This window comes from Amyelois transitella, chromosome 11, assembly GCF_032362555.1.
Source record: "Amyelois transitella isolate CPQ chromosome 11, ilAmyTran1.1, whole genome shotgun sequence".
In the NCBI taxonomy this organism is placed as follows: Eukaryota; Metazoa; Arthropoda; class Insecta; order Lepidoptera; family Pyralidae; genus Amyelois; species Amyelois transitella.
Window position 1 is genome coordinate 5,989,493 of NC_083514.1, and position 27,946 is coordinate 6,017,438.

General features: G+C 34.2%; 2 protein-coding genes across 2 annotated transcripts in view; both read left to right on the forward strand.

The window, feature by feature from the left end:
• The window catches only part of LOC106134901 (regulating synaptic membrane exocytosis protein 1), a 103,622-nt gene that overhangs the window by 39,916 nt on the left and 35,760 nt on the right, over positions 1-27,946 (forward strand). The window contains exon 3 of the mRNA XM_060946478.1: positions 19,645-19,856. Within this exon, the coding sequence (XP_060802461.1) occupies positions 19,821-19,856 (36 nt within the window). The 5' untranslated portion in view covers positions 19,645-19,820. The remainder of the gene's footprint in view (positions 1-19,644; positions 19,857-27,946) is intronic.
• LOC106135170 (transcription initiation factor IIA subunit 1) lies at positions 11,359-15,394 on the forward strand. The gene has a single exon (XM_013335399.2). The coding sequence runs from the start codon at positions 11,708-11,710 to the stop codon at positions 12,701-12,703; it is 996 nt and encodes a 331-aa protein (XP_013190853.1). The 5' UTR covers positions 11,359-11,707; the 3' UTR covers positions 12,704-15,394.

Here is a 27,946-nt window from a genome sequence, read left to right on the forward strand (position 1 = left end):
CAAGGCGTGTGCGGTCTTCAGGCTAGTGTTGTTGAAACTCGGATTTAATAACAAGCCTAGTAGGTATTTAATTATTTTTAAATCTTTATTGAAGCCTACGCGTCGACCTTCAGAAAATAAATTGATATGGAAATCAGTCGTAAATTTGAAAACAGACAAAGCTAGTCATTTCATTATAACACGGCTTCCAGGTATTATCTTATCCCCTTGTTAATACCAATCTTACTATCAATATATCAGTCTATAGAACTCTCTCTGTACGAAGATTTTTTCTTCAAAATATTCGTTTAATTCGATTTTATTTTATTTTACTAAGCAGTTACAAATCAAGGGAAAATAGGGACAGGGTTCCTTTTTAGGAGATTTTTACTTTCTTAACAAGGCTGTCAAGTACTTTTTTTTATCTGTCAACCCCTTCAGAAATTAAAGCGTAATACGTATCTGGGTTACAAATAGGAAAATTGCTATAATGTCATGGTAAATATTCCAATGCTTCAGAACAGCAAATCATTTCATGTAACGACAAAGAAATTTTGCAACGGCAAAAGCCTCTAACTGAGTGACAGGCTTTTTCTTTAATGACATCCGCAAGTGAAGCTGCATTGTTACAATTTTTACTAGATACAAGAATTTGGTTTGTTAAAAGTTGAATGTTTAAAGTTTTGATATACTTTTATTGACTCGAAAATTGTGTTATTTTTGTTTTAGTTCAAACATTTCGTCAAAAAGAAAATAAACTAAACCCGTATAATAACAGGGTCTGAGAAAGGTAATCTGGAGTTCTTTCTCTCGTGAAATAAATATTTATAAAAAACCGATATAAGCGGGATTGGATGTCTTTATATCCTTAAGTGTGTTAGCAATAATTTATTTAATATAGTTTTATATGTTATTTAGTAAAAAGGTTTAATAAGAATGTATTCCAATATCGATGATTAATAATGTATTTGACAGCCGGTCTTTTTGAATTGACAACGGAATCATTCTGCTGCTTACGTTTGACTCGTGAGAATCTCTGTCGGTTTACTGATAAGAAAATAAATGTAATCACATAAATATTTGGTATTATTTCTGCTTACTTCTGAATTAAGCTAATAGTTCAGAAGCGGGATAGAACGGGAATATTATTAAATATTCTAATCACGCCCATATTACCGGCATCTGGATTTGTCTTGACAGGTAACATATATTGGTCGGAAATAAAGGTGAGTTTATACTTTTGTTTACTTTTTTGTAAATCCGTAAAAATCTAGTCAATCATGAGTTAAAGACAAAATAATCATTGTTTGATTATAATTTGATGATGTTTTAAAGATGATGCGAAATATTTTTTTTTAAATATATTAAATTTTATATAATTTTGTTATTTTTTCTTAATCCGTTATTATCTAACAAATCATGAGTGATTGAGGGAGGATCACAATTAATATTTAAATTTTATATAATGCTTGTCCAATAATGCTTTTCCAATGACATATTGGTAATTTTTATTAAATAAAATAACTACACGAGTAATTTAGATGATGCAATTGGAAGTAAGAAAACATGTGAGTAATTTTACCACCCAAACTGATTACAGATATATGCCTGAAAGTCGCGGAAAGATGCTGAGCGTAAAGAGGAGGGAATGCCGTGTTGCAGTCGCACGTGACGTTCTTGCAATCGACCAAGGAGGAGCAGACCTAGCGGCCAGGAGACGAGACAGCTAGAAAGAAAGTCAAAGGCAGCACGAGCGGCGAGGAATGCTGTTTCGGCGAGCGACTGTGAAGCAGTCGCCGGCACCACCTTCGCGCTCGCTGTCGAGGTCTGCTGAGGTCCGAAGAGGTTTCAGTCGACGCAAGAAGAGTAAAAGAAATCATCACAAGGGTCCAGGAACCGTGAGTTAAAATATTTGAAATTATTGCTGAAACAAATTTAGTACTTGTAAAAAGCAATGCATACAAAATATTAATTAACCTTTGTTAACGTTGGAAAGATATGGATTATAACTTTTATTGCTAAATTTGAACATTGTAAATCTACATTTGACAATAATTACTTATGACCGTGTTAGATTTTATCGATTAGGTTAGATTTAGAAAAGTCTACACACAAAGGAGTCTTTGGACAATTATGAGTGTGTTAGATTTATAGAATAAGTTATAAACGGAAAAGTCTACACACAAAGGAGTCTTTGGACAATTATGAGTGTGTTAGATTTATAGAATAAGTTATAAACGGAAAAGTCTACACACAAAGGAGTCTTTGGACAATTATGAGTGTGTTAGATTTATAGATTAAGTTATGAATGGAATAGTCCACACACAATGGAGTCTTTGACAATTATGAGTGTGTTGGATTTGTGGCTTAAGTCGTGAAAGGTCATCACACAATGAGTCTTTTGACAATTATGAGTGTGTTTGACTTTATGAAATGATTGGAATAGTCTTCACACAAAGGAGTCTTCGGACAAATTATGAGTGTGTTAGACTTGAAATAATTTTCAGATGTATAACATGATGTAAATTGTAAATTGGATAAGGATCTTAAGCAATATCGTGATGATAGTATAGTTTTGGTTATTTTATTTTCATTATATATAGCAGACATATTATATGCTCTGATGTTATGAACATTAAAATATAAGGATAATTTTGGTGGAACAATTTTAAACACAGATGGCCGAACGTAAAATTCATAACTGAAATATGTAATTTAATGTAGTTTGTTTATAATTATTAGGTCATGATGAATTTTTTATAAAATTTGATTATTAACTGATATTAAAATGTTATTAGCGATTTATAAGACTTAGAATTCTGAATTCCAGATTAAGACGTAATTTAATTATGTAATTAATTTGTTTATAAAAAATCATTGACTCAACGAGAGGACTTCGTTGATACAGAATGGCCGACTGTTAGCAATAATTTATTTAATATAGTTTTATATGTTATTTAGTAAAAAGGTTTAATAAGAATGTATTCCAATATCGATGATTAATAATGTATTTGACAGCCGGTCTTTTTGAATTGACAACGGAATCATTCTGCTGCTTACGTTTGACTCGTGAGAATCTCTGTCGGTTTACTGATAAGAAAATAAATGTAATCACATAAATATTTGGTATTATTTCTGCTTACTTCTGAATTAAGCTAATAAGTGTAAGCCCAATGCTTATGCCATAAGGCCATGCACACAACATTTCTTCGTTCATTTACCATCACTCATCTTTTCATTAAGATGTCAGAGTGATAACGTCACATGGCTGTTTCTATTTAGAAGGGGTACGGTCGATGACGTAAAGATTAGCGTGTGACATCGCCGCTCCAGATTAGCAATTACTCCCAGCCGATTGCGTAATTAGCGTTCCAGGCTTTCATTTCCGTCACTCATACTCCTTCCCGCCCTCGCCGCTGCCTTCGCCCCGCTTTCGCCTACTTGTAGAACATACGTGCTCCATCAATTATCTCAATATTGGTCGCTTAGTATGAGGCAAAGGTAACGAAAGCTATTGTTTATTGTTGATGATTTGATAGAAGCCCTTGCTTTGAAACTTTTTTGAATACTTATAGGTTAAAGTTTTTATCTGACCGAAAATAATTACTCACAGGCGCACTCCAGTCTCCCCTCCATGGAGGCGAGTGTGCAACCGGCACTAACGCCAGAAAGATACATACTAAAAACAACATCACCATAATATGCAATTAAAATAAGTTATATGTATTGGAATTTGCCGCAGGATATAATATGCCTTTAGCATTTTTGCAATCTAAATTGCTACTTCCATGTCTTTGGAGTAGATAGGTACTCAGAACATCCGCAATTTTAAATCCATCAGCTACGAAGTGCGTCTTAATTAAGATTAGAAGTGGACAATTGAAGAAATAATTAGAAAAAAAAATATTCTATGCTATATTATCTTATTCAAGCGAATTCACAATGTCTATCGGGTTTATTCACAATATCTAGACAGTTTATGCAGTATTTACATGTATGTTATGTATATTAACTATAACAAAAATGTAAGGTCGGCTACATACCTCACACCAAGCCTTACCAGCCCGCCTTGAGAATATTTATTGACATATTTTTGTGTTTTGCTCTTTAGTTTCTCCTTACGTCATCTACGGGAAGAGTTTATCTCATGATGATTTCGTGGTTGACGTGAGTAATATTAATAAGTGTTTATGAACTGTCTAAGTTTAAATTTTCATATTAACAGACATTATTTCAAGTCATTAAAGCATTCAGTGCAAATTTTTTTTATAAAAATATGTAATCAAGTCTATGACTTCTTAAGACCTTATGATAATCTAACCGTAGTTTTCATAATGCTCCACAAAACAAGATCGAAGCTTGTATTTTCTGCGTTTTCAGCATGTAAATAGCATTTTCCACTCGCATTACGCTCACTAAAAGTGGGTCTCGCAAGCCCATTTTATTTCGCGTTTTGTTGTAGGCTTTGTTAACGGGGCCTGTTAAGAGCAGTTAAAATTGACTCGAACAGGGCGTTCCGTCGCATTTCGCCTTCACGACGCCCGCTGTGCTATAAACAGCCAATTTGCGCCGCGGAACTGCAAGCCAAAAGACGACGAATATAAAGGGTGTTTAATGAACTCATTCATCCCTCTCATAGAAACGATTCGAGAGAAAATTGCACCAGTGATAGAATGATATACGAGTTTAAAAGGCGCGAATCTGTCATTTGCAAAAGAAGTACTCGTAAAATTAAAGCGCCAGCGTTTGTTGTTAATGACATAATATCAATTTTGATCCAGCGGGACAAGTTTGTTTGTCGGATTTCTACCAGTACCTACTAAGCTACACTAATTGCTTCTATTGCGTTAATAAGACTTTTAGGAGGACAAGATTAAAACATTTTCCCGGTAAAGGTCACAATCAGCTTTTATTGTATTTGAATCCTTCAAAATGTAAAATTAAAGTCGACGGCGATTTCAACATATACTTAAGTAGTTCGTATAAGATGTATAATATATGAAATCGGTAGGCAAATGAAAAACATGAATAATTCTTTGAAAAAGCTTAAGAATATAAATAGCAAAGTCGTATTGCAGTACCAGCCAGTGCTAGATATTCTTGGTTGAAACTTGGATAAAGGCAACTGTGCAGTATTCAAAAGTTAAATAAATACTTATACCTAGTTCTTTAATTAAACTATGTTAATGAAATGTAATTAAAAAGTTAACTAACTTTAGCTCATAAGAAAAGTTCGTATTACAATAATTTCACCACTTTAATTTAGTATATATAAAAGAATCAGAAAGGAAAAGCATTTTTGAAATTTTAAAGAGACACTTACAAACCCTTTGAACATTACCTTAACATAAGTTTAGGATAAATTTATTGCTACAATGCTATGTGCAATAAAGGGTATTCTGTTTATCTATCTAATCTTTCTGATATAAAGTAGGTAGGGTCAGTTAGGCACGCGCGGCAAGACAGGCAGGGTAAATTAATAAATATGGATATGGACACTTAAGAGTTATTATAGTTTGCCCGCAGTCATTCTTCAAATTCTCCTAGCAGGTCTCATTTACGCACTATAATTACTATTCCTAATCACAGGACTTCCTTTTATTCCAATTCCTTTTCCGCTCATACTGTAAGACTGTGAAATTTACTTATATAAAAGATTAATGAAGGACTATTACCTCTCGAAATAAAATTCTATATAATGTAATAATAATGTATGTAGTACGTATCTATGTATATGTGTAGTTTATTATTTTAATAATTGTTATTTAGTTTATTGTTTATATATGTAAAGTATTAGTACGTATATTTAGTCAAATACTTATGTTAAATAAGTAGGTATATACTTCATATTTGTGCACCCGTCAAACTGCTCCTATATTCATCATATCTCGTCTCACGGGTCTATTGGAAGGGATTTAAATTGAAATAAGTAGCACCTTTGTACTACAAGTTCTGTATTAATGCTCCTGCATCTTTTTGTGTACATAAATAAACAAAAAAAAATAAATAAATAAAAAAAAATACCAAAAAGAAAACCAACTTCAAAACGGAAACTAAAAAATAAATTAACTTCTTCAAATAATTTCGACTTTATAAGTGATAAATTAAAAAAATATTAAGTATTTAATAAATTTTATTTTATTTAAAAACCGTCTTCGGTGCCAATTGTCGTTAAAATTATTTCAATAATTGGGTTAGTAAAAAAAAGTTTTATATGAAAATTAGACAATTATTATAAATGTAGGTAAAAAGTTATTTGTTACTGCATTAAGTTTTTTGTAGTATTTACTTGGCACCTTCTACAAAATTATTAAATACTTAAAAAATAATCAAAATCGGTTCATAAACAACGAAGTTATCCGCGGACATAACCTTCTCTTTTTTTTGAAGTCGATTAAAAATAAAGGCAAAGTGACTTTTTACTTAGGTATACAATATATTAATGAAACATAAGTGTAAAGATTGACCGTTTGCATACAAGGCAAGTTTTTAACAAAAGTGTCACTCAAATTGTTCCAGCAATACCCTCCTCCAGCCAAAATGCAATATTTACGTAATAAAATTCTGATGTGTACCTACCTACCTGTCCACGGGACTGACACTTCTATTTCTGTTTTGACAGCGGCCAGGGTAAGGAAGGAATGATTCAATCTGCACAGGACAACGCGACACGCGACCACTGCTCCCCAGCCCCAGCTACTACGCGCAATGGGATATTTTATTTTTATATTTCTCAAAGAGATGTGATATAATATGTATGTTTGTACCGGAAAAGCCCGGAGGTATAAAAGGCAACTACAACAGCTAGATCATTTTACTTGCTTAGATTCTTTTGCTGTTAAAACTAGATAGATATTATCTACAATATATACCTAGTACCTACCTATCTAAAAGATAGATTTTCATAGGTTTTTAAAGTTGCATGTTTTAGATAACAGTTTAGGTGTTTTGTTCTTAAAATGTGTTGAAAGCTCCTTCTCATCACTATGTAGTCTTTAACAACCAGTATGAAATGGCAACAAGTTAGATATAAAACTGGAACGACAACATTAAGATCAATAAAAAGAGCGCTCTGGCGATAACACACCTAAAATGTCGCTGTTGATCTCGATCGACCACATCTATACTAATATTATAAAGCTGAAGAGTTTGTTTGTTTGAACGCGCTAATCTCAGGAACTACTGGTTCGAATTGAAAAATCTTTTTGTGTTGAATAGATCACTTATCGGGAAAAGCTTTATATAAAGCTGAAGAGTTTGTTTGTTTGTTTGAACGCGCTAATCTCAAGAACTACTGGTTCGAATTGAAAAATATCGGCTTTGAGGGAGACAAAGGGCATCGCGGGTAGTATGTCTCATCGTATGGCGATCAAGAGATTATATCACTATAGTTGTAAGTGTTTACCGTAATAAAACTAGAACACAATATTTTTATATCAAGGAAAAGTCCATTTCATGCTAAATAAAAAAATACATTTGTTTTTGACGAATCATTTTGCTAATACCTGACTTATTTCTTGTTTTTTATTATGATACTGATGATTACAAAATAATTGTAAAAATCATAATAAAAACTTTAAATATGGGAAAAGCTGGAATTTAAGATGTACCGAAGTACAGACGATTTTGAAAGTGACAAGTTGACAATATAGGTATTTCCCGATTTCTACGATCTTGATTGGACTGCATACATTTTAACAAAAATGGGTTAACTAGGTTTTTCATTAAAATATACAAAATATGAATTTTATGCACGTGATCTGCCTTAGATTATACAAACTAAAATAAAAATTTCTTAACAATTTTTCATAAATAAGTACAATTGGTCTACCTAAATAAAACACGCAGGTACGTCATATTAATGAAATTATTTCCCCTAAGATACACTTTCGTCGTAGTGGTAGTTTTGTAAAATAGCTCTTGTCACTCTAACACGGTGAAGCAAAAAGCCCTACATACTGTCAATGGTTAAGTACTTAACATATAGTGTCTAATCTTTGGATATACCCGTAAGTATCATCTATACTAATATTATAAAGCTGAAGACTTTGTTTATTTGTTTGTTTGTTTGAACGCTCTAATCTCAGGAACTCCTGGTTCAAATTGAAAAATTATTTTTTGTTAAAAAGACCATTTATCTAGGAAGGCTTTAGACTATATATCATCACGCTGCAACTATTAGGAGCGAAGAAATAATGGAGAACGTGAAAAAAATCGGGGAAAATTATTTATACTTGAGGGCTTCAATTATGCCCAAAATAACTATTACACGCGGACAAAGTCGCGGGCACAGCTAGTACTTAGATATTTATGGTAGCTTTGACAATACTTTCAGTGGTGGCGTTCCCCCTGGGACGGCGCAAGGGCGCGACGCCGGCAGCGGCCTGTGTTCGCCCCATCATTCATTTTTATGTTCCCAACTCTTATTAAAAGTCAGTGTAGGTTAAACTCGACGCTAAACTAAATTATTTCAGCAAGTCTATCGAAGCAAGACATCGATTTTCTTGGCAGTCGCTACTCAATAGGCACTTATTATCTTCGTATTTAGGTAGGTAACTTGCAATATTTTATATAGGTAGGTACTTAATGTAGTATAACTAGATACTTATTTACAGATACAGATACATTCAATACCTCTGAATTAACGCAAGCATTTTCTTTGTTTATCATTGGTCACAAGATATTTAATTTTGAGAACAAGATAATTCAGAACAACATTACAAAAATTTGGTTTACCAAATTTAGAAATATAAATAAATTGATCAAAAAATTTAAATCCGTTTTTGCTTAATTATTTGTCTGTAATCGAATATGGAAAACTAACAGTACCTACCTTATTATTTGTAGGAGTCATAATTATATTACCTAGCTATATGTAGGAGTCAAGCAGTAGAGTAATAACGAGGGCGTGCCGGGGCGAACGTCGATAGCGTTCGCAAATCCACAGGCCCCATTATATGCTCAGGTAGATTAAATGATGTGCCACATATATCGGACGGTTATTTCGTATTTCATTAACGGATTATTATAAGTAGAACCGTTTTGAGCTACGAAATATTTTGAATAAATAGGATGTTTCTTAAAAGAAAATTGCATGATGCGCTTGGGTGTACAGGGCCAAATCCTATCCCGACAATGACTTTCCCGTGTTATGTAGCCGGGATAACACCAGGATGAAGAAGACAAAAATTATTTGTCAGGGCCAACACCTTTCATATACCTAGTCGATTAATAAAGCACGTCTCTTATAAAGCAGCCATACATTGGAATAGTAGGTAATCTCGTGCCTGCTAGACCTCATTCATTTGCAATTTAAACCACAAGCATAAATCAGGCTATCGCCATCAAATAACGAAACCAAGCTCTCGGGAAATCGGTACAATTATAGCTTTTCTGAAATAAACGTTGCTTTTTGACTTATTTGTAAAATACTGGTGATTAACTTTATATTATTTAACTCACCAGCTGGAAATCTTACTTTGTGAAGGTTAATTAGCACGAAACAGGTAAGGATATAGCGGCTGGTTATGTCCTTATCTGTTTTGTGCTAATAATGTGAACAAGCGAGAGCTTAGCCATTTAGGGACTTCAAACTTAAATGTAAAATTTTCGAAGGTTAGTATATTAAAATCCTGATACATCTGAATGATCTGCTTAATAAAATGAACAAAAGAAACTATTAAAATGTAAAAGGGGCTGTAAAATTCATTAATGGAGATTTTTTGTTTTTAATCATATTGATTCTGTGTGTCAAAATAGACTTAGATTCTTTTGAATTGAACTCTGCTTTGACAATAGTATAAAATTTAATTGTTACACCTTTTGTTCTAAGAAAGAGTATACGTAAAGACGTGAAAGTGTATGTGTGAAAACTAAGTCTATCTATAGAGTTGGTTTTCTGGTTATGTAACACTAACACCTATTTCTAACTTTTCGCTGTTTTCGACTGATAGCGTTGCGTGATTGGTTGTTGACTTGTGTATTGTAGAGATGTCGCCACAAACTTATTGTACACTACCTAATAAGCATGAATTGAAAAAAATAGAATCACGCAATGCTATCAGTAATAAACAGTGAAAAACCTTAATCATGCAAGCAAAGGTTTCACGGATTGGAGCATATATACAACCTGCGACTTAGAATCGTCGGAGCCGCGGTTCCCTAGGCATAACACCTAGCCTGGCGGAAGATCTTCCCTTTGGTGGCAGTCGAGTCGAATTATCGCTCCCGCTACAAATTTGTTCAATTCAATTTCTTTAATGCTTGGCTACAGCAAATCTTTCTGTTTGATTAAAATATAAAAAGATACATACATACGTCACGTCTATATCCCTTGCGGGATAGACAGAGCCAACAGTCTTGAAAAGACTGATTACTTGCTCTCGGGCCCAGATATTATATTTTAATTCTTAGTTAAGACTCATAAGTCTTAACTATGACCACGTCTCCTTGTCATTTTTCTACATACGTTTCCTATAAGTACAAACTCAATTTGTTTCATAAAAAATCTCTGTCGCCAAATCCCTTCCTCTTCCTCGTGATCGTGGCGCTTATGCCTTACTTATTATACTTTTAAATCTGTGGTATTTTTATACTATAACCAAAGACTCCTAAGTCTTAAGCTTGTCACGTCGGTTCGGTTAGGTCCCCAATAGGGATGGGAGTTGAATGAACAAACGGTTTATCCATCATGGTCATGGTCATGAAACATTAAACTAATTTACTTGTGAACGCCTTCTTTCACGGTACCAGTCACATACAACGCAACTAGGTGTTCGGTTACTCGTTCACATATCTCATCCAACGAATAATTATGCGAATGCGAAATCCCAACTAATATTATTAATTTACTGATACTTCACGAGTTTTCTACTCATATAACGAATACTAACTAACATAATGAACCATTAAACTAATTTACTTGTGAACGCCTTCTTTCACGGTACCAGTCACATACGACGCAACTAGGTGTTCGGTTACTCGTTTACATATCTCATCCAACGAATAATTATGCGAATGCGAAATCCCAACTAATATTATTAATTTACAGATACTTCACGAGTAATCTACTGAAGATTTCTTTTTTAATATCACATGCAAAACTATTTAGCTTTTAACCGCCTTGTAGATGGCGTTAATTTCGTTGCTTTGTCTAGATTTCGCTAAAGTCACGCGGGTAAAGCTGCGGGATCACAGCACTCAAAATAACTACATTTTATACCGAGTATTAATATTAATCGACTAGAAGGTAAAACGTGTGGCGGGGTAGGTGCAGAGGGGTTTTGGCGTGGCGAAGGCGGTGGCGGCGCTAGTTTCGCGCATGCGTCGTTTTATCAATGTGCCGCCGAACCAAAGACAATTTTTGTTATCTGGCAAATTCTCTTCTTTTTGTTTGTAGGTTATGTTTTATTGTAATTGTCAAAATTTATGTTAATTATTTTCATTTCGTGGAATAGAAGCAGATAATTATGAGGCGGACATGAAGTTAAACATTGTGAATAACATTGCAAGTAAGGATATTGCCTACTATTTGTCCTGTTAATGGCTATTTAATCTCCAAGTGTTTGTTACTTGACATTGAGTGGAGATGTGAACAGGAAAGTAAAATACGCACTTCTCGTTAGAACAATCGTATTTACGTGAATTGGACCACTAGGACGAACAGTGGTTGGTGGTTTCAGTGATTAACAGTTTCTGGTTAAATTGCCAAATATTTCACGTAATCAACATGACGGCGAGCCAGACTACTGTAGTGAAACTATACAATACAGTGGTAGACGATGTTATAGCCGGAGTTCGCGACTGTTTCTTAGACGATGGAGTGGACGAGCAGGTCCTGCAAGAATTGAAACAATTATGGAAAACTAAACTGAAAGCTAGTGGCGCTATGGACCCGCCGGCCCCCGAGGTTTCTATGCCACCACCACCTGCTGTTTTGCAAAACTTCCAAAAGATGAATGGTAACACTTTTATTTTACCAAAAAGGTCTGTTGATAATACTATGGCACAAAGCTCAAGTCACCAAAATACTAGTGTCGAACATGGTGCTCCATCTTCAAATATAGCAGGGGCACATCCACATCATGTACTTGACCCAAATAATAAGGTTCCCGTCCAGTTGACATTGCCTGCACAACCAGGTGTACCTGGCTCACAGCCTCGCTCGTTCACCATTCAAATTCCAGCATCTGCATTAAATGGTAATAAACTACACCAAGTGCTCACTGGACCAATCATCAATGCAACAATAAGTTTGCCACAACCACTAGCAGCTACTCTACTCCAGCAGCACATTAACTCTGCACTAGCAAGTCAGCAGAATGAATTTGATGGTGGTGGCGGAGGTCGTAGTGGTGCTGCACCATTCTCTTTGGATGGTGCATTAGATTCATCTGATGATGAAGGCTCAAATATGGGTGATGCATCAGACGATGGTGCTGATGACGATGATGAGAATGAGGAGTCTGCTGAGGAACGTGCAGAGGAAGAAGAAGAGGAACGAGATGAAATCGGTGGTGCCGAGGAGGAGCCCTTAAACTCTGGGGATGATGTTTCTGATGAAGAACCTGGTGATATGTTTGACACTGATAATGTTGTGGTTTGCCAATATGATAAGATCACTCGCAGTCGTAATAAATGGAAGTTTTACTTAAAAGATGGAATAATGAATCTGGCTGGAAAGGACTTTGTCTTCCAGAAAGCCAATGGCGATGCGGAATGGTGAAATATTTTTCCTAATAAATAATAGACATGTGTGTATTTTGAGTAATGGTGTTACTTGTTATGTCTATTGCTGAATGTATTTGATTAACAAAAGAGAAAAAACATATGGGAAGAATGTTGTATCAAAATCTTAAGTATACTTGACATCATTGACTTTAACCTAATTTAGGACTAAATAGGATAGAGTTTATAAATTGTTTAGCAATTTAATCTCATAGTTTTGTCATTATTTGTACTGGCGGATGAAATTTCACTTGGTACGAACTGATTTAAACAAAAATAATAATAAAAAAATGTTAAGTTGCAATAAAGAAAGGCAATGGTGTGAAAATAGATTTTTGATCCTTAATTTGTTTGAAATATTGAGAAAAAAATTTCTTGCAAATGTAACCCATTTTCTTTTTGTATATAATAATTTAAATTGCATTAAATGCTTTTCATTTATATGTGCTGTTTTAGTAGAATGTGATTAGATTGATTAGTCTTTTACTCTTTGTTGGCACTAAGATTATCTGGTTAAAGTCATTGTCCTATGTTGCATACACACATTCACATCTTTATCTCTTACTAATTAAGTAACTTCCAGATTGATGGCTTGTATGTTTCACATATAAAATTTTAGGAAGACCAAAAATGGTGATGGTAGTACAGATAGGTAGTGTTTTTCAACTAGTATGTAATTTAATATCAAAAGATAAAGCTGCATATTGTCTCTTTTTTCTGATTGTACCATGTTTCCTGTTAACTTAACCAAAAACTTGGAGCTTAAATCCAGTAGGAACAGCTAGTAAAAAACACAAATCGATTTATGTTTCTACCTCCAATTTACATTGGAAAATATTGACTGATAAATTTAAAACACAACGTCTTAACACATTATCAATTTAATTTTTTATCAAAATTTGATTTAAGCTTTCTTGGGTAAAAACTATATCTCACTATCTCTCGGCAGCCTCAGCAAAGTATTCTTAACAGGTTGTTAGGAAATCTGGATCCTGATACCCTGATTGATAATATTCTTTAAAAGATTGTATTTAAATTTATTGGACCTAAAATCGCTACAGGAAATTTAACTACCAGAAATACCATAATATTTTTAATTACATATATAATTTTGGTTATAGTTTGTTTTGTATATTAATATTAATACTTTATATTTGTTTGATTTTCTGTACTTATTATAATTCTAAATAGGTTCATATTAGAACAATATCTGAACTTTACCTCAATTTTCAACTTAAACACACAGCATATAATATATTGGCAGCCCATCATATGATTATTGCATTATTAATCTAATTTGTATCATTTGTGGTACTTACATTGCATACCAATTATATTTTGTGCCATAACAAATCTGAATTGTTTGGAAATTTATAAACATACTTAAGAATGAACATATAAAACATACATTTATTATTTTTTTCTGTCTTGTATGACAAATTCTGTCTGATAATTCTATAAACCTTTTTTTGACCTTATCAACTTTCAACAGTAGACTTATCTTTTCCAAAAAATTGTATAAACAAATTAATATCATCTTGTCTTAGCAATGTAAAATTAGTACAAAATATGTACAATCTATAAACTTTTTATTGTTCCTTTATAAAACCAATTAATCTTAAACGAAGCTTTGTCCAAATGTGTTTTGTGAAGTAAATATTTTTGCAGATATAAATTAAAAGTATACTAGGTATTTTCATACAAGTGCCTGAAAATACTTTATTGACTATTTGCTTTTATGTACTGGTACTTTAAAATCATAATAATGGTTTATAAATCCTTTTTGAATTATTAACATGTCTATCTTGAAGGCCAATTATATGAAAATTGAAGAATCTGTAATAAATACATAATAATAGTTATGACTAAAAAATACTAATCATACATTCAAATTATTTATTTTAAATTATCTTCATATTGAAAAGTCGAGATAAAAACAAAAACAGATTTCAATCTGGTTTGTTACTAGTGAATACAGGCAACGGCACTGTGTGTCTGTCTGAAAGTGAGAACAATATTAGCATTTGCCTTATAAATTTGGTACAGTTAAGTTATGAGTGTAAAAAATAAATGTTTTTTGTGCTATATGTCTTAGTGGCCAATTTGCAACTGACCTTTATATATTTAGTGTAAAGCATTTTCAGCTCTGTTGTCAAAAATAATTATATGCATACATAATACTTTTCCTTTGGGTTTCAAAAAAGTAGTTATTTATGGAAGTTAAACACTTTGATCATACAAAAAAAAATTTGACATATACATACTGCTGATTCTATGGATTACCTTTGAATGAATGAAATTATATGCTTATGAATGAATAAGATTAATGAGTGATACAACATAACTTTTAAAAAATGTGGGGAAGATTTTTCTGGTGCAACATTTTTTCAATGCGGTAATGCATTATATGAATGACTATTGCCAAAGACCCAATAAGGCAATACAAATCGATAGGTACATCATCTCTTGAGGTTATTTTATATTGTGATATAATGTTATTAATTTAGGTTGAAAATTAGTAAAAGTTTAATGCTTAATCTAAATTAGAGTTGAGAGGGGAGCCAAACAATTTGTCTTTATAGGTTTTTCTCAAATAATGTAAGTTACTCAGTATCATTGGTTTTATTCCTGTATGCGTTTAAAACATTGACAAACATGGTAAATATAAATAAATATGTTGCATTACAAATTTGTGTTTTTGTTTATGAAGTTTAATTTGATGATCGATGATAAGTTGTGCCACCAAGTAACTGAATTTAGTTCCATCAGTAGTAATCTTCGAGAGTTCGAACTGACATACTAATTTGGCAAACCATAAGTTCGGCTCTTCGGGCCAAAATGGTGGAACTCCTTCACCTACTCGCCAAATCTCATCAATTTTATCCACTTTTTCCGAGACAGACATAATAGAGCTCATCGCTTGTAACTTGGACCAATCTCTTAATCTTTTTGTTATGTAGTCAATGGACATCCGTTTCGTTTTGTTTCTTGAATGTGCTGGAACTTGACAGAACGTTTCAGAAGAAACAAAAATCTTTCCACCAATGTAGCGGTGATTCGTGCTCGACCCAAACACCTAAGGGAAGATCTTCCGCAAGGCTAGGTGTTAAGCCTGGGGAACCGCGGCTCCAAAGAGTCGGAGATTGTATTTATGCTCCAATCCATGATTTTTTTGTAATCGTGAGTTAGATTCTTCGCTGCTATTGGCTAAGCGCGTCAATTTCTTCACTTTGATTGACAATTGATGTGTGACAGTAGTGATTTCAATTTGGAGGAAGAAAATTATATCGTTGTTTACGACTTATAAATTAAATGATATCTAATTAATTTAAATTGAGGATTTTAACTATGTAATCAACCGATTTAGAAATGGCGGTTCTCAGTTTGACCTGAACCTATGTATATCTGTAGGTATGTTTATCTACTTGGTTAATGATTTGATACTTAAATTACAAGACTTATCTTTCTCAACATAGACCGAGTTTAGCAATTAATTCTATGATTAGCCAAAAGAATTCTGGTATAGGTAATTTTCAAATTTATGATAATCACAAATCTATTTTCACGTTATCTACTGAACTTTTTTCGAAGCCCATCGCCTAGAAGACATTTTACATTTTCTTTTATATTTTTAATATAGTTTAGCGAGGCCTCATATTTTTGGTAGGCCTGGGTATCGTAACAAGACAATCTCGAGGCGCGGGCTCCAATTATCCGCGGTAATCCAGCATAGCCGCCTCGAGATAGCAGCTATAATCGACTTACCCACGGGATTTAATATAGGACTCAATGTCCCGGCAAAATATTTATATAATTTTCCGCCGGCAGGCTTTGTTCGCGTCCAACAAGCTAAATGAACTTTATTACCCAAATTATAGTAAATAAGAAAGTAGCAAAGTAGTTACTACCAACCAACCTAGGTGTCGGAGAAACCTACATCTTCATGATTTAATTTTTTAGGTCTTTTGAAATGTCCCTGTCGTACGTAAGATATGACATTGTTAAATTATTATTATCCACCAATAGGTACTTATTGTAAAAGATGGGATTTTGTTTGTTACTAATAAACTCAAAACCTGCGGTATCGTTCTTGATGGTATTTGGCAAGGCAAAACCTTAAGCGTACGTTGAAGCTTCAGGCTACTTATTGTGGAAATTCCCACGGAAACGAAAAAATTGGGAATTTAAGTTTATTAGGTATATCTATTTGGTTTACATAGATAAATCGCATTTGGAGAAGGACGACTAGATGGACCTGTTAATTTTTGTGGGCTTTTACCATTAATGATAAAATTATTTACCAAACACTATTTAAATAGGTAATTTAGTACCAAATTATAAGTATATTACGTCGAGAATCTCCCATTTGATAAGCCAGACATAACGAGTAGGTATACCTACTTACTATAGTGGGAGCGTCGTGCGAGTGAGTTGGCTATCGATTTGGTCTAGAATCTAGAGTACCTACAAGCAATCTTCAGGTGTTCGGTGCACTTTGTGCATAGAATTCGGAACAATAATTCCAATTACTATGAATTTATGCTTTGTATGAATAAGTTCTTCCTCCTGGCGCGGTAACATCTTCATCTCTCTGTAGAGCATCCCGAGTGAGCCTTTTGACCATGATCTTTCATTGTGAAAGGCAGGTTTTACATGAAGCGGCGGTCGCCTGATCTCAGTGATTTTATGTTATGTACCTACCTATAATAAGTAAGTGAATAACTTTATACCTATATCTTTGTATTGTTATCGTTAGTAGTTAGTTAGTATTAATTAGGCTGATGTTAAATTAAACAAAACAAAGCACTATAAAATAATAGGAGAGTAAAGTCTGTAGTCTGTATCTTTTATGTTAGAAAAAGGACTTCGCGATATTGGGTTTTGTGATAAATGAAAATGTGCGTGAGAATGAATAATCAGCAATATACCTAAGTGGTAACTTCTTATTTGTTTTTAGGTGTGTTTCTTTATCAATTATCTGATTTCTCGACTGTTGGGTAGTGGTCATAAGACTAATCTCGTATTCTCCCCCGGGATAAAACTCTAGCAGACTGGAAGCTACTTTACAAAGAGATAAGATTCCTTCGGGATGCAAACTAATGAAACCCGAGTTACTAGGCAAACGTCTAGACCGCGGAGGTAGGTACAAATATTACTGATTATCTACTTATTTTCCTGTACATATACAATAAATAAGATAAATTTGCTTAATTAAATAAAATTAATTAATTAAGCAAAGAGCTGAGCGCTGAAAAGTTGTTAGAAACTTAAATAAAATTTGTAGAAACCATAAAGAAATCGGAATAATTATGTAACAAAGCAACCAGACTTACAAAACTCTTTAATTTATTAAATAGATGTTTTCATATAAAATGCTGATATGTGCGATGTGGTTCCCGGTACTAATAGGACCGATAGAAAGTAGGAATAGGACCACTACATCTCTTTCCATGGTTGTCTTAAAAGGCGACTAAGGGATAGATTTATATACTTGGGATTCCTCTTTTGAGGCGATGGGATAGTAGCCTGTCACAATTTGAATATCAATTCTACCATTAAGCCAAATACATAGCTGAATGTGGCCCTACAGTCTTTAAATGACTGTTGGGTCTGTCTTCCCCGCAAGGGATTTAGACGTGATATACGTTATGTTTCTATATTAAATAGTAGGACAGAAAAAAAATACAGCCTAATACCTATACAAAAATCCCTAATCGACTCGCGAAGGTCATTTTGGGAAGCCGCTTAAGGTTCAATATAACCGGTTTCTCGCCATAGAATAAGTAGAAAGAAATTCCCCGTAAAAAATATGGTTAATTACGTGTCCCTTAGAAACTTACGTACATATATTATCACGTCTTTATCCCTCGCGGGGAAAACATAGCCAACAGTCTTGAATATATTGAAAGGTTAAGCCCTCACGAACTTAAATGCACTTTTCGGATCGCATAGGGATTTTGTTACATATGTGAACATTACACATGCATATAACGCACGTAAACGAAATTAATAAGTTACTTATGTACCTATCTATTTATCAACGCGGACTCGAAACCTCTGAACTTATTTTGCCTAGGTTACCAGGTTTAACCAGTTTTTATTACCTGGTCAAAACTAGTACAAAACATTATTCCAATTAAACCTAAAACCAAAAAACCTAAATGTTCGTTATTACGAACATTTTACATGTATTTATGTCAAATACTTAAATTGATTTGTATTGATATTGATGGAGTTTGTGATTTTGTTTCACTTTTTAGCGAACCAACAGATTGAGTTGAAATTTGTTAGAAACATAGGTAGGAAGAACCTGGAGGTCTTCACAGAGATGTGAAAAATACTGTGTACCTACTGATACAGGAACTAAAACTCCATATACTTACAGCATAAAAATTACCTATGTCCAATATAAAAAAATCTGTCTCTCTCTTTCCTACTTCCCTTTCCTATTTATGCGTGTTCCCAGTCGCACCCAATCGTTATGCTTCGTAGCCCGGGGACTGCTTACCGACATTTCTGTTTACCTTGACCGGTTCTTCGTATCCTAATTCATTAAAATTAATTGGTTCGTGTAAGGCGATGTCGCCTTGGCGTCTTCACGTCGTCCAGCTAGGTCTTCAGTTTACCTCATATAGTAAAGAGTCTTAGTATTTAAATGTTTTATTAGTTTCCGTATATAATTACTTTTAAAGATTTTGAGATACAATCTGCCGTATACGAGTACACCTCTTAAATATTAACACTATCTACAAAGACTTAAAGCCAAATGAACAAAGTAGAGACCTGTTGAATGCTTATGAGTACGAAGCTCCATCATTCTCTCCCGGCGATCGAAGCGGGGCGGTCGAGCCCACCCCCGGCGGTGCGATACATGGCTATTTTTGTTCAAGCTGTTTCTCCAATTAAAATTGAAATTTAGTTACTTTTCCTTTGTTACAGATTAACTGCGGACTGTGCTGTGGGGGTTTTCTGTAGTTCAGTGCTAAAGCGTTGAAATGTCTTGTTTCGGAGGAAGCGTACTAATACCCGACTGAAGCGAGCGGCGTGTGTAGTGACTAGTGCAGTGTAGTGATGTGAGTGTACGTGTAAGTGCAGACCACTGACGAAGCGCCACCATGCTGCCCACTAACGTTATGTCCTTTATGAAGAAGGTAAGTTGTTATTTACGCTGCGAAAGCTTTTAAAGTAATCAATACACTCATATGTAAATATTAAGTAGGTATTCGTCGGAAACCACTGCCATTTTCATTAAGCCAACCCATTAACGGGTATGGCTTTTCGATTTGGTATCAGTGTTGTATCAATCAATAGGTCACGTAGACACCGATATAGAGTTCATTTTAAAATAATTGGAAAGTCGCGTTGGGCACTTTACTCGAACCGGTGATTTGATTCCGTCATTGCTACGCTTTAATTAAAATTCTCTGTGCGGTCGGCCCTCGAGCCAAATTGAAGAGCAGCCGTGCCTCAAAACTTTTTCATTTCTTAACATATTTAATGTAATAAAATTCTTTTCAGTTAATTTTTACGAGAAAAAAGTAATTATAATTTTGTCCTGTAGAACTTACTTTAAAGCCATCTTTGTGTAGGTAACTCCTGCATTCAACAAAATTTTAGATTAATTCAAATTTACAATGGAATTACAGTTTAAAATAAGTATATACCTACTTACCCGTGACTATTGAAAAACTTTTGTTGTAGATCCATAATTATTTTAATTAACACACCTGTGCATGAATAGATGTCAGGCACATTCTACGGCTACTTTTATTTAAACAGAAAATAAGAAAGAAGATTCTCTAAAGATAATACACAACATATTTAGTTTAGTGTATACACATACAAATACAATTCATACACTTGAAATCAACATTAATAGTCAATCTAATAATTTTGATTTAAAGTATAAGATTTAAACATACAATGATCTTGTGTCATTATTCATACTTAAAGATGTTTAGGAAACCCAAGCTCGATTAAAGTATAAATAAAATTCATGTATATCGTAAAACGCGATTAAGGAAAGGTGGAAGAGATGGTCGTGATTATATGTATGTACTAGAGGCCGCCCGCGACTTCGTCCGCATGGAAACCCTATCAATCCCGCGGGAACTCTGGGATAAAAATAGAATAGCCTATGTGTTATTCTGGGTCTTCAGCTACCTACATACCAAATTTCATTGTAATCGGTTCAGTAGTTTTTGCGTGAAAGAGTAACAAACATCCATACAAACTTTCGCCTTTATAATAGTAGTAGGATAGGATAAATAACATTTCCATAGACAATGTGACACCACCCTAATCGCTAGCTGCAGAACGCTCACTAGCGCTGAATTTACGCTCCGCCGAGCGGAAACGTCTTTCTTTTCGTCAAAACAATATTTCGAGGTTTCGTGTGTTTGCATATCGCGTGTGAAACACTGCCGTGCCTACGGCTTTGTGCTTGTTTCCTTTCAATTTCTCTACTGTTGTTTGCGTTTGCATTTAAATCAGAAGATAGTTCCTTAGTGCCGTGTGGTTCTCTGACATTTTTGAATATGACCACACCATCACTCTCCCGGTGATGTTAATGGGGGAAATAGTTAACATATAGAAAATGGTTCTCTGTAGCGCCTCGTATTTCATTCGTGGGCCACTCGTAGCATCGTAGCTCTCGCTGTTCCAGTTTATAAGTTCCTCTTTATTGTTGAACTGAATGAGCAAAATACCCGTGTTAAATTTAATAAAAGTACGCAAAGGATTATGAACGTAGCTCCGTGTACTTTTTTCGTAGCCCAGCCGTAGTTTCGTAGCACCGTAGCCAATTCGTAGCACTGTATCGTAGCTTACTCGTAGCTCTCGTCCCAGCTGCCGCCGGGCCGTGTTATTAATAAATTTTACGTTTGAGCGTTTATTCCATGAATTTCAAAGCTTTTAGGCTTTATAAAGTTTTCCTCTTTGAGATTTATTTGTTGGCCGTCAATAAGCATTTATTTTTGTTTTTAAGATACGTTCTTTGCATGCAGACAGTACGGGAGGTATATTTTTCAATTCTCCACTGAATTATGAAATATCGATACAAGTCAAAATTGATCTAAATAAAATACTTTAATGTGAATGTATAAATTGTACCACCCAAATTAAAAAGTCTTTTAAGAAACAATTTGTTTAAAGACTAACAAATAATGTAGTTTGTCAAAACTGTTCACGTAAGAGGGCAGCACTCGGGGTGTATGGCCAATGAAAGCGGCTGCACCTGGCCGCGGCCCACTTCCACCGTTCTGTTAGCGCACACAAACATATATACATACACCACTGACATGTAACACAAGTACTTTAAACCTTTATATAGGTATAAGAGGAAACTGAAACCGCTGGGTCGGAAGATTTAAAAGAGAAAATTCTTCTTTCGCGAGGAGTCGAGTCGAGTCGCTAGCGTTCTTTACTTTTATGGTATGTAATATCATGTACATACTTAAATTAGCTTGATATTCGCTATCAAAAAGCAGGATAACTTTCGATGTAGTTTCATGGACCTCACACCAATATCAGTTCAATTAGCGTCTAAATGGTGAAAATCATTAAGGTAATTTTTATATTACTTATGTTAAGTCCAGAGTACATTATATAGGTCACTGACGTATAAATAACACAGCGAGTGCATAAAGGTGCAGTTTTATCAAAGCGTGCCTGTTAAAGCGACTCTTTGGAATGAAAACTCCTTTAGCTGAAATACCCACCCATCTTCTTTATTTTCTTGAAATTCCGTTTTCGCGATATTTTCAAGCTCTTTTATTTCTGTTTGCAACGGTCTTGTATATAAAATTGGCATAAATTAAGCTGTGTATTAGTAATTAAGGAAATGTGTTGTGTTGTATATGTTGAACACGCATAATCTATACTAATATTATAAAGCTGAAGAGTTTGTTTAGGAACTACTGGTTCGAATTGAAAAATTCTTTTTGCGTTGAATAGACCATTTATCGAGGAAGGCTTTAGGCTATATAACATCACGCTACAACTGTAAGGAGCGAAGAAATTATGGAAAATGTGAAAAAAAAACGGGGAAAATTATTCATCCTTGAGGGCTTCAACGATGCCTATAATAAATATTCCACTCGGACGAAGTCGCAGGCACAGCTAGTAGTTAAATAACAAAAAAGTTTCATCATAATCCGTACAGCTATTGTACAGATTTGAACAAACCTATTGCTTCTACTATTGCTTCATCTCATCCTTCAATATACATTTATTGTTTCTACTGTATATTTACATATTGATTGATATTGATAAAACAACGCATACAAAAACTGTTTATCGTGCTCTATAGCCTATACGTCGTTAAAATCAATTTGAGTTCGTTTCCCAGCACTGAGCGAAAACAAACCGCTGAAATGAACGGCACGCCGCCGCTAAATAAATGTTTTATGCATATTTTTTCCTTTTTAAATGCTAATTCATGTCTAAGGTGAGATGAACGGGCAACGAATTGCAAAAAAAGTCGCCTCTTCGCATTAATTTAACGAAATAGGGATGAAAGTACAATTATGCTCATACGAAGTTATGAAATGACAGCAAAAAATTAAATCCCCGTAACACCGTAACATGGCACTATCGACGCTATTTATATCACGCTAAAAAATGTAGAATTGTGTTTTTATACATATATTTATTCCATAGCCGTTTGGTAATAGTAGTATTTTCACAAAGACACTATGTTACTTAATATTATTTTAATCTCAATCCCGTCATTAAAACGCCTCGTGGCGGCCTCTGTGGCGCAGCGGTAGTACGCTTCTCTGTGACACCGGAGGTCCCGGGTTCGAATCCCGGCCAGGGCATGATGAGAAAAGAACTTTTTCTGCTTGGCCTGGGTCTTGGATGTTTATCTATATAAGTATGTATTATGAAATATAGTATCGTTGTGTTAGTATCTCGTAACACAAGTCTCGAACTTACTTCGAGGCTAACTCAATATGTGTAATTTGTCCCGTATATATTTATTTATTAAAAGACATCCAGTTCAACGTGGCATTGGTTTATTCGAGACTGTTGGCTCTGTCTATCGCGTAAGGAGTAAGGAAAAGATGCATGTACGTAATACCGAATCAATACAATAACGCTGTATTATTTAGAAATCATACATAGATCTTAACGCGAAACAGTTTTATTTAATGACATAATTGCTCAAATCGAACTATTACTACCATTACCGATCTAACATATAAATAATTGTAGTTCAAGGTCAATCTATAATACCTGGAGTGTCACGGGTGTTCATACGCAGTAATAATAAAAAAAATATAAAAAAACATGATTTTACTAAAACCTTTTTTCCAAAATTTTTGAAGTTCAGGCGGAATTACACACGTCAATTTTATTACTAAAGTGTGCTTTTATCAATACTCGTAGAGGTAGACTTCTAGATTTTGACTATTAAGATACACAAATTTTACGTATAGGCAATCAAATTATTAACTGTTACTAGGAACATAATCAAAACTCTATTTTAGAACAAAGTGGAAACCCTCAACTTATGAAACCGTCGTTGAAACAGTTCAATTAAAATGTTGCTGGCTTTCACTGAGTTTATAGAACTTCATTTGATTGAGGTTTCCATGAACTAGAAATTAAACTGCCTACGACAGAGTGGGGATTCTCGATTAAGAACTCAATCGCCCATCGGCAATTTATTAGAACTCAAAACGAGCAAACGGTTACTGTAAACATATTGCGTGCCCTGTCGACCCCTACTGAGATGGCAAATATGTGTCTCCTTCAATCTTATTACCTAAGCTGTAAGTACCGATCCGAAATAATATTCCAAATCTAACCCTTATCAACTTCTGACGTCAACGCCCTACAGACATTCAACAAGCACTTTAATCGTTTTTCATAAGCAATGTTTAATAAGCTGAAAAGTTATAATTACGTTTTTGCGGTCCCGAAAACTTTTTAATTTCGCAAACCCCGTCCGTTTTGTCACATTAAAATAAATTCTTTGTGACATACGAAAATAGTGAAGAAAAATATCCATTGTATTTCAAATACAAATTTCATTTATTAATGACGAGATCACGAAAGAGTAACTTTTGAAAATTCTCATAAGCCTTAGCTTATCTGATTAAGCAAACAGAGCTTAATGCAACGCTGCAAAGTTGTTAGAAAGTTAAATAAAATCTGTAGCAACCATTTATCGAAAGCTCTTTTCAATTTGTTGGAAAGAAGTTTCTGTGTTAACTCTGAAAACTTATGGAAAATTCTAGTTTATACATACATATGCATATAACTGCACATGTTGTGTATAAAATAAAAAGTTAGTACCTAAGTAAAAATAATAGTATAAAATATATTTTTAAAGTTAAGAAAATTAAGCACAAGTTTTATTGTAACGTAGAATCCTATTTATTGCCGCGTGGTTCCCGGCACCAATAGGAAAATAATAGGACCACGCAATATCTTTATCACGGATGTCGTAAAAGGCGACTAAGGGATAGGCATATAAACTTAGGAGTCTTCTTCAAGGCGATGGACTAGCAACCTGTCACTATTTGAATCTTAATTCTATCATTAAGCCAAACAACTGAACGTGGCCTGCTGTGTTTTTGAGACTATATGTGCTCTGTTTACCTCGCAAGGGATATATTCGTGATAATATGTCTGTATGTAATCCTACTTATGATTTACTATAGAAAAGAAATATTTCTAGCCGTGTACTTTTTAGAATACTCGTATGATCACTATTTATTTTATAGAGGATGTCGCAAGAGACAATGAGATAGCGAATGTAGTTATAACTACTGTGGCTATAATTTCCAAGGCAGATTGGTTTCAGATAGCGCTGCAAAACCTACATCGAATCATTATTTAGCGATAAGTAATGTACTGATATATATACCTTAATTTCTTAGGTAACTAAGTAAGCGTGTAGAGTTTAGATTTTAAAATTCTTTTACTACATAGTTAAATTGTGAGATTTAGTTAATCTGCTAACATATATCTTAGATAGCAGCGTTTAGATTTTAGTCAAATAAATGTTCATTTTTTGGCAAAAGTAACAATATCTCTTCTTGTTACGTACACAATAATGAGGGAATGTAATTAAGATTTCTGCGAATTGTACGTAATATTTGAACCAAAATACACAATTTTCCGTCGTATTATCTTGCTATTAATAGCTATGTATAAATCCTTTCTAATTGGAAGTTGAGCTTAATTGATATTGTAATTCTATACAATTGAATCTAATAATAAAACTCAGCGAGAGTATTGATTTTTATCCCTGCTATTCCAAAGCAATTTAATATTAATTTGACGTATATTTTGCCATGAGACCGAAATGTTCGATTGAATACCCGAGACTGAGAATACGCCTATTGAAAAATAATTTACTTTGTGTTCAATGCCTGTTAAAAATATCGGTATTGTCACATATGTATGTAGCGTGATCGTGAACGTGTTTAACCCTAACATCAACATCGTGATAAAACTTTGTATTCTTATAAATGATTATGTGTAAAATGTACTTCTCTGATTAGAAACACTTTTTATGGAATATAGTAGTTAGAAAAGTACGTTGAGTTTACTTACTTTACCTCTGTGCTGGAAACAAGCTCCCAGTTTGTAATTAATTCTGTTCATTTTCAACTTTGCTAAAACTTTTTCAATTTGCATCATCGCCCCGTATGCAACGAAGTATTTATTTATGCAGGCCTCACCCTCGCGTTATTCACAAATTCACGTTTAAATGCTAAATATCTACGTTCTAGGAATTTAATGGTATTCCAAATCCGCTTTTAGATTTCAAAGCAATGCAATCATCAACTGCGGCTAAATATCATATGAAATGCATGAATATCTAATTAGAGGGCGGAATTGTCGTTGGCACATTCTAATGTAAAGCGAACTAGCGAGATCATTAAATTTAAAATTGAAATAGCTATACCCACGCTACGACTTATATCTACAAAGGCAACGAATGCTTTTAAAGTTTACCATTTGAACTTCTCTAAAGGTTAAAAAATATTTCGGTTTCCTTTTTGAGTAAGTACTCAACGATATTATTATTACAAAATAATTAATTCGGGAAAGATTCTGATTTAGTAAATCAATACTTTAGTTTTAGGATTTTTATACTTCGAAATGGAAAAAATGGCACCTTTGAGCAGGTCCGTTGATACACAATTTCAATTCCTTCGGGTATTAGTAAATCATATCCACTATTTTCTATGTATACATTAGTAAAGATTTCTAGGTATTAATTACAGTTACCTACATAAACTCTTAATTATCCTGTTCTAACGAGGCGTAATTGCGGCCACGTGATTCTATATTCCTCAGCGGTTGTAAGATCCTTTACGTATTTAATACTTAGAGCGTTAAGGGTTAAGATCGGGGTATGGCTGGATGTGTACGGAATGGGCAAATTTATGCGATTGCGGCGAGCCCACGCTGATGAAAGGCTTAGTGGGGCTATACCGACCCCAGGCCCGGCCTAATATGCTGTGTTCTTGAGAATTTTTGCTTGCCACTGCAAATGTAATCTGGTCTCAAAAAGCCAGACCATATTCCTTTATTCTATATCGCGTGGTTTGAAAAAAATGACTTAAAATTAAAGTTTCTTTTAAAAATACATGATATATCACTGTTTGTTTCTTGTTTGACGTCATTTTGTTTTTAGTGTTTATAAGTAACTAGAGGCCGCCCGCGACTTCGTCCGCATGGAAACCCTATCAATCCCGCGGGAACTCCGGGATAAAAAGTAGCTTATATATTATTCTGGGTCTTCAGCTACCTACATATCAAATTTCATCATAATCGGTTCAGTAGTTTTTGCGTGAAAAAGTAACAAAAATCCATACTGACATACTCACAAACTTTCGCCTTTATAATAGTAGTAGGATTAGTAGGATTTATTTGAATTTACGTCAATTACATAGCTGTCATTTGCGTTTTGTTATTCCAAGTCTGATTCTTTTTTGTTATACCACGTTTTATAGTGACTGACGTTTCATGTCAAGTCACACGGGAACGCTGTCGAACAGGATAAAAAGTATCTTATGTCCGTCTCCTGGCTCTAAGCTACCTCCCTACTATTTTTCAGCCAAATCTGTTCTGCTGTTCTTGAGTTTTAAGTGGTGTAACTAACACGACTTTCTTTTATATATATAGACTAGCTTTCCGCCCGCGGCTTCGCCCACGTGTAATTCGGTTATATATAGCGTTTTTTAATGATCTCGACAGGGCTTTTTCATCCACAGGC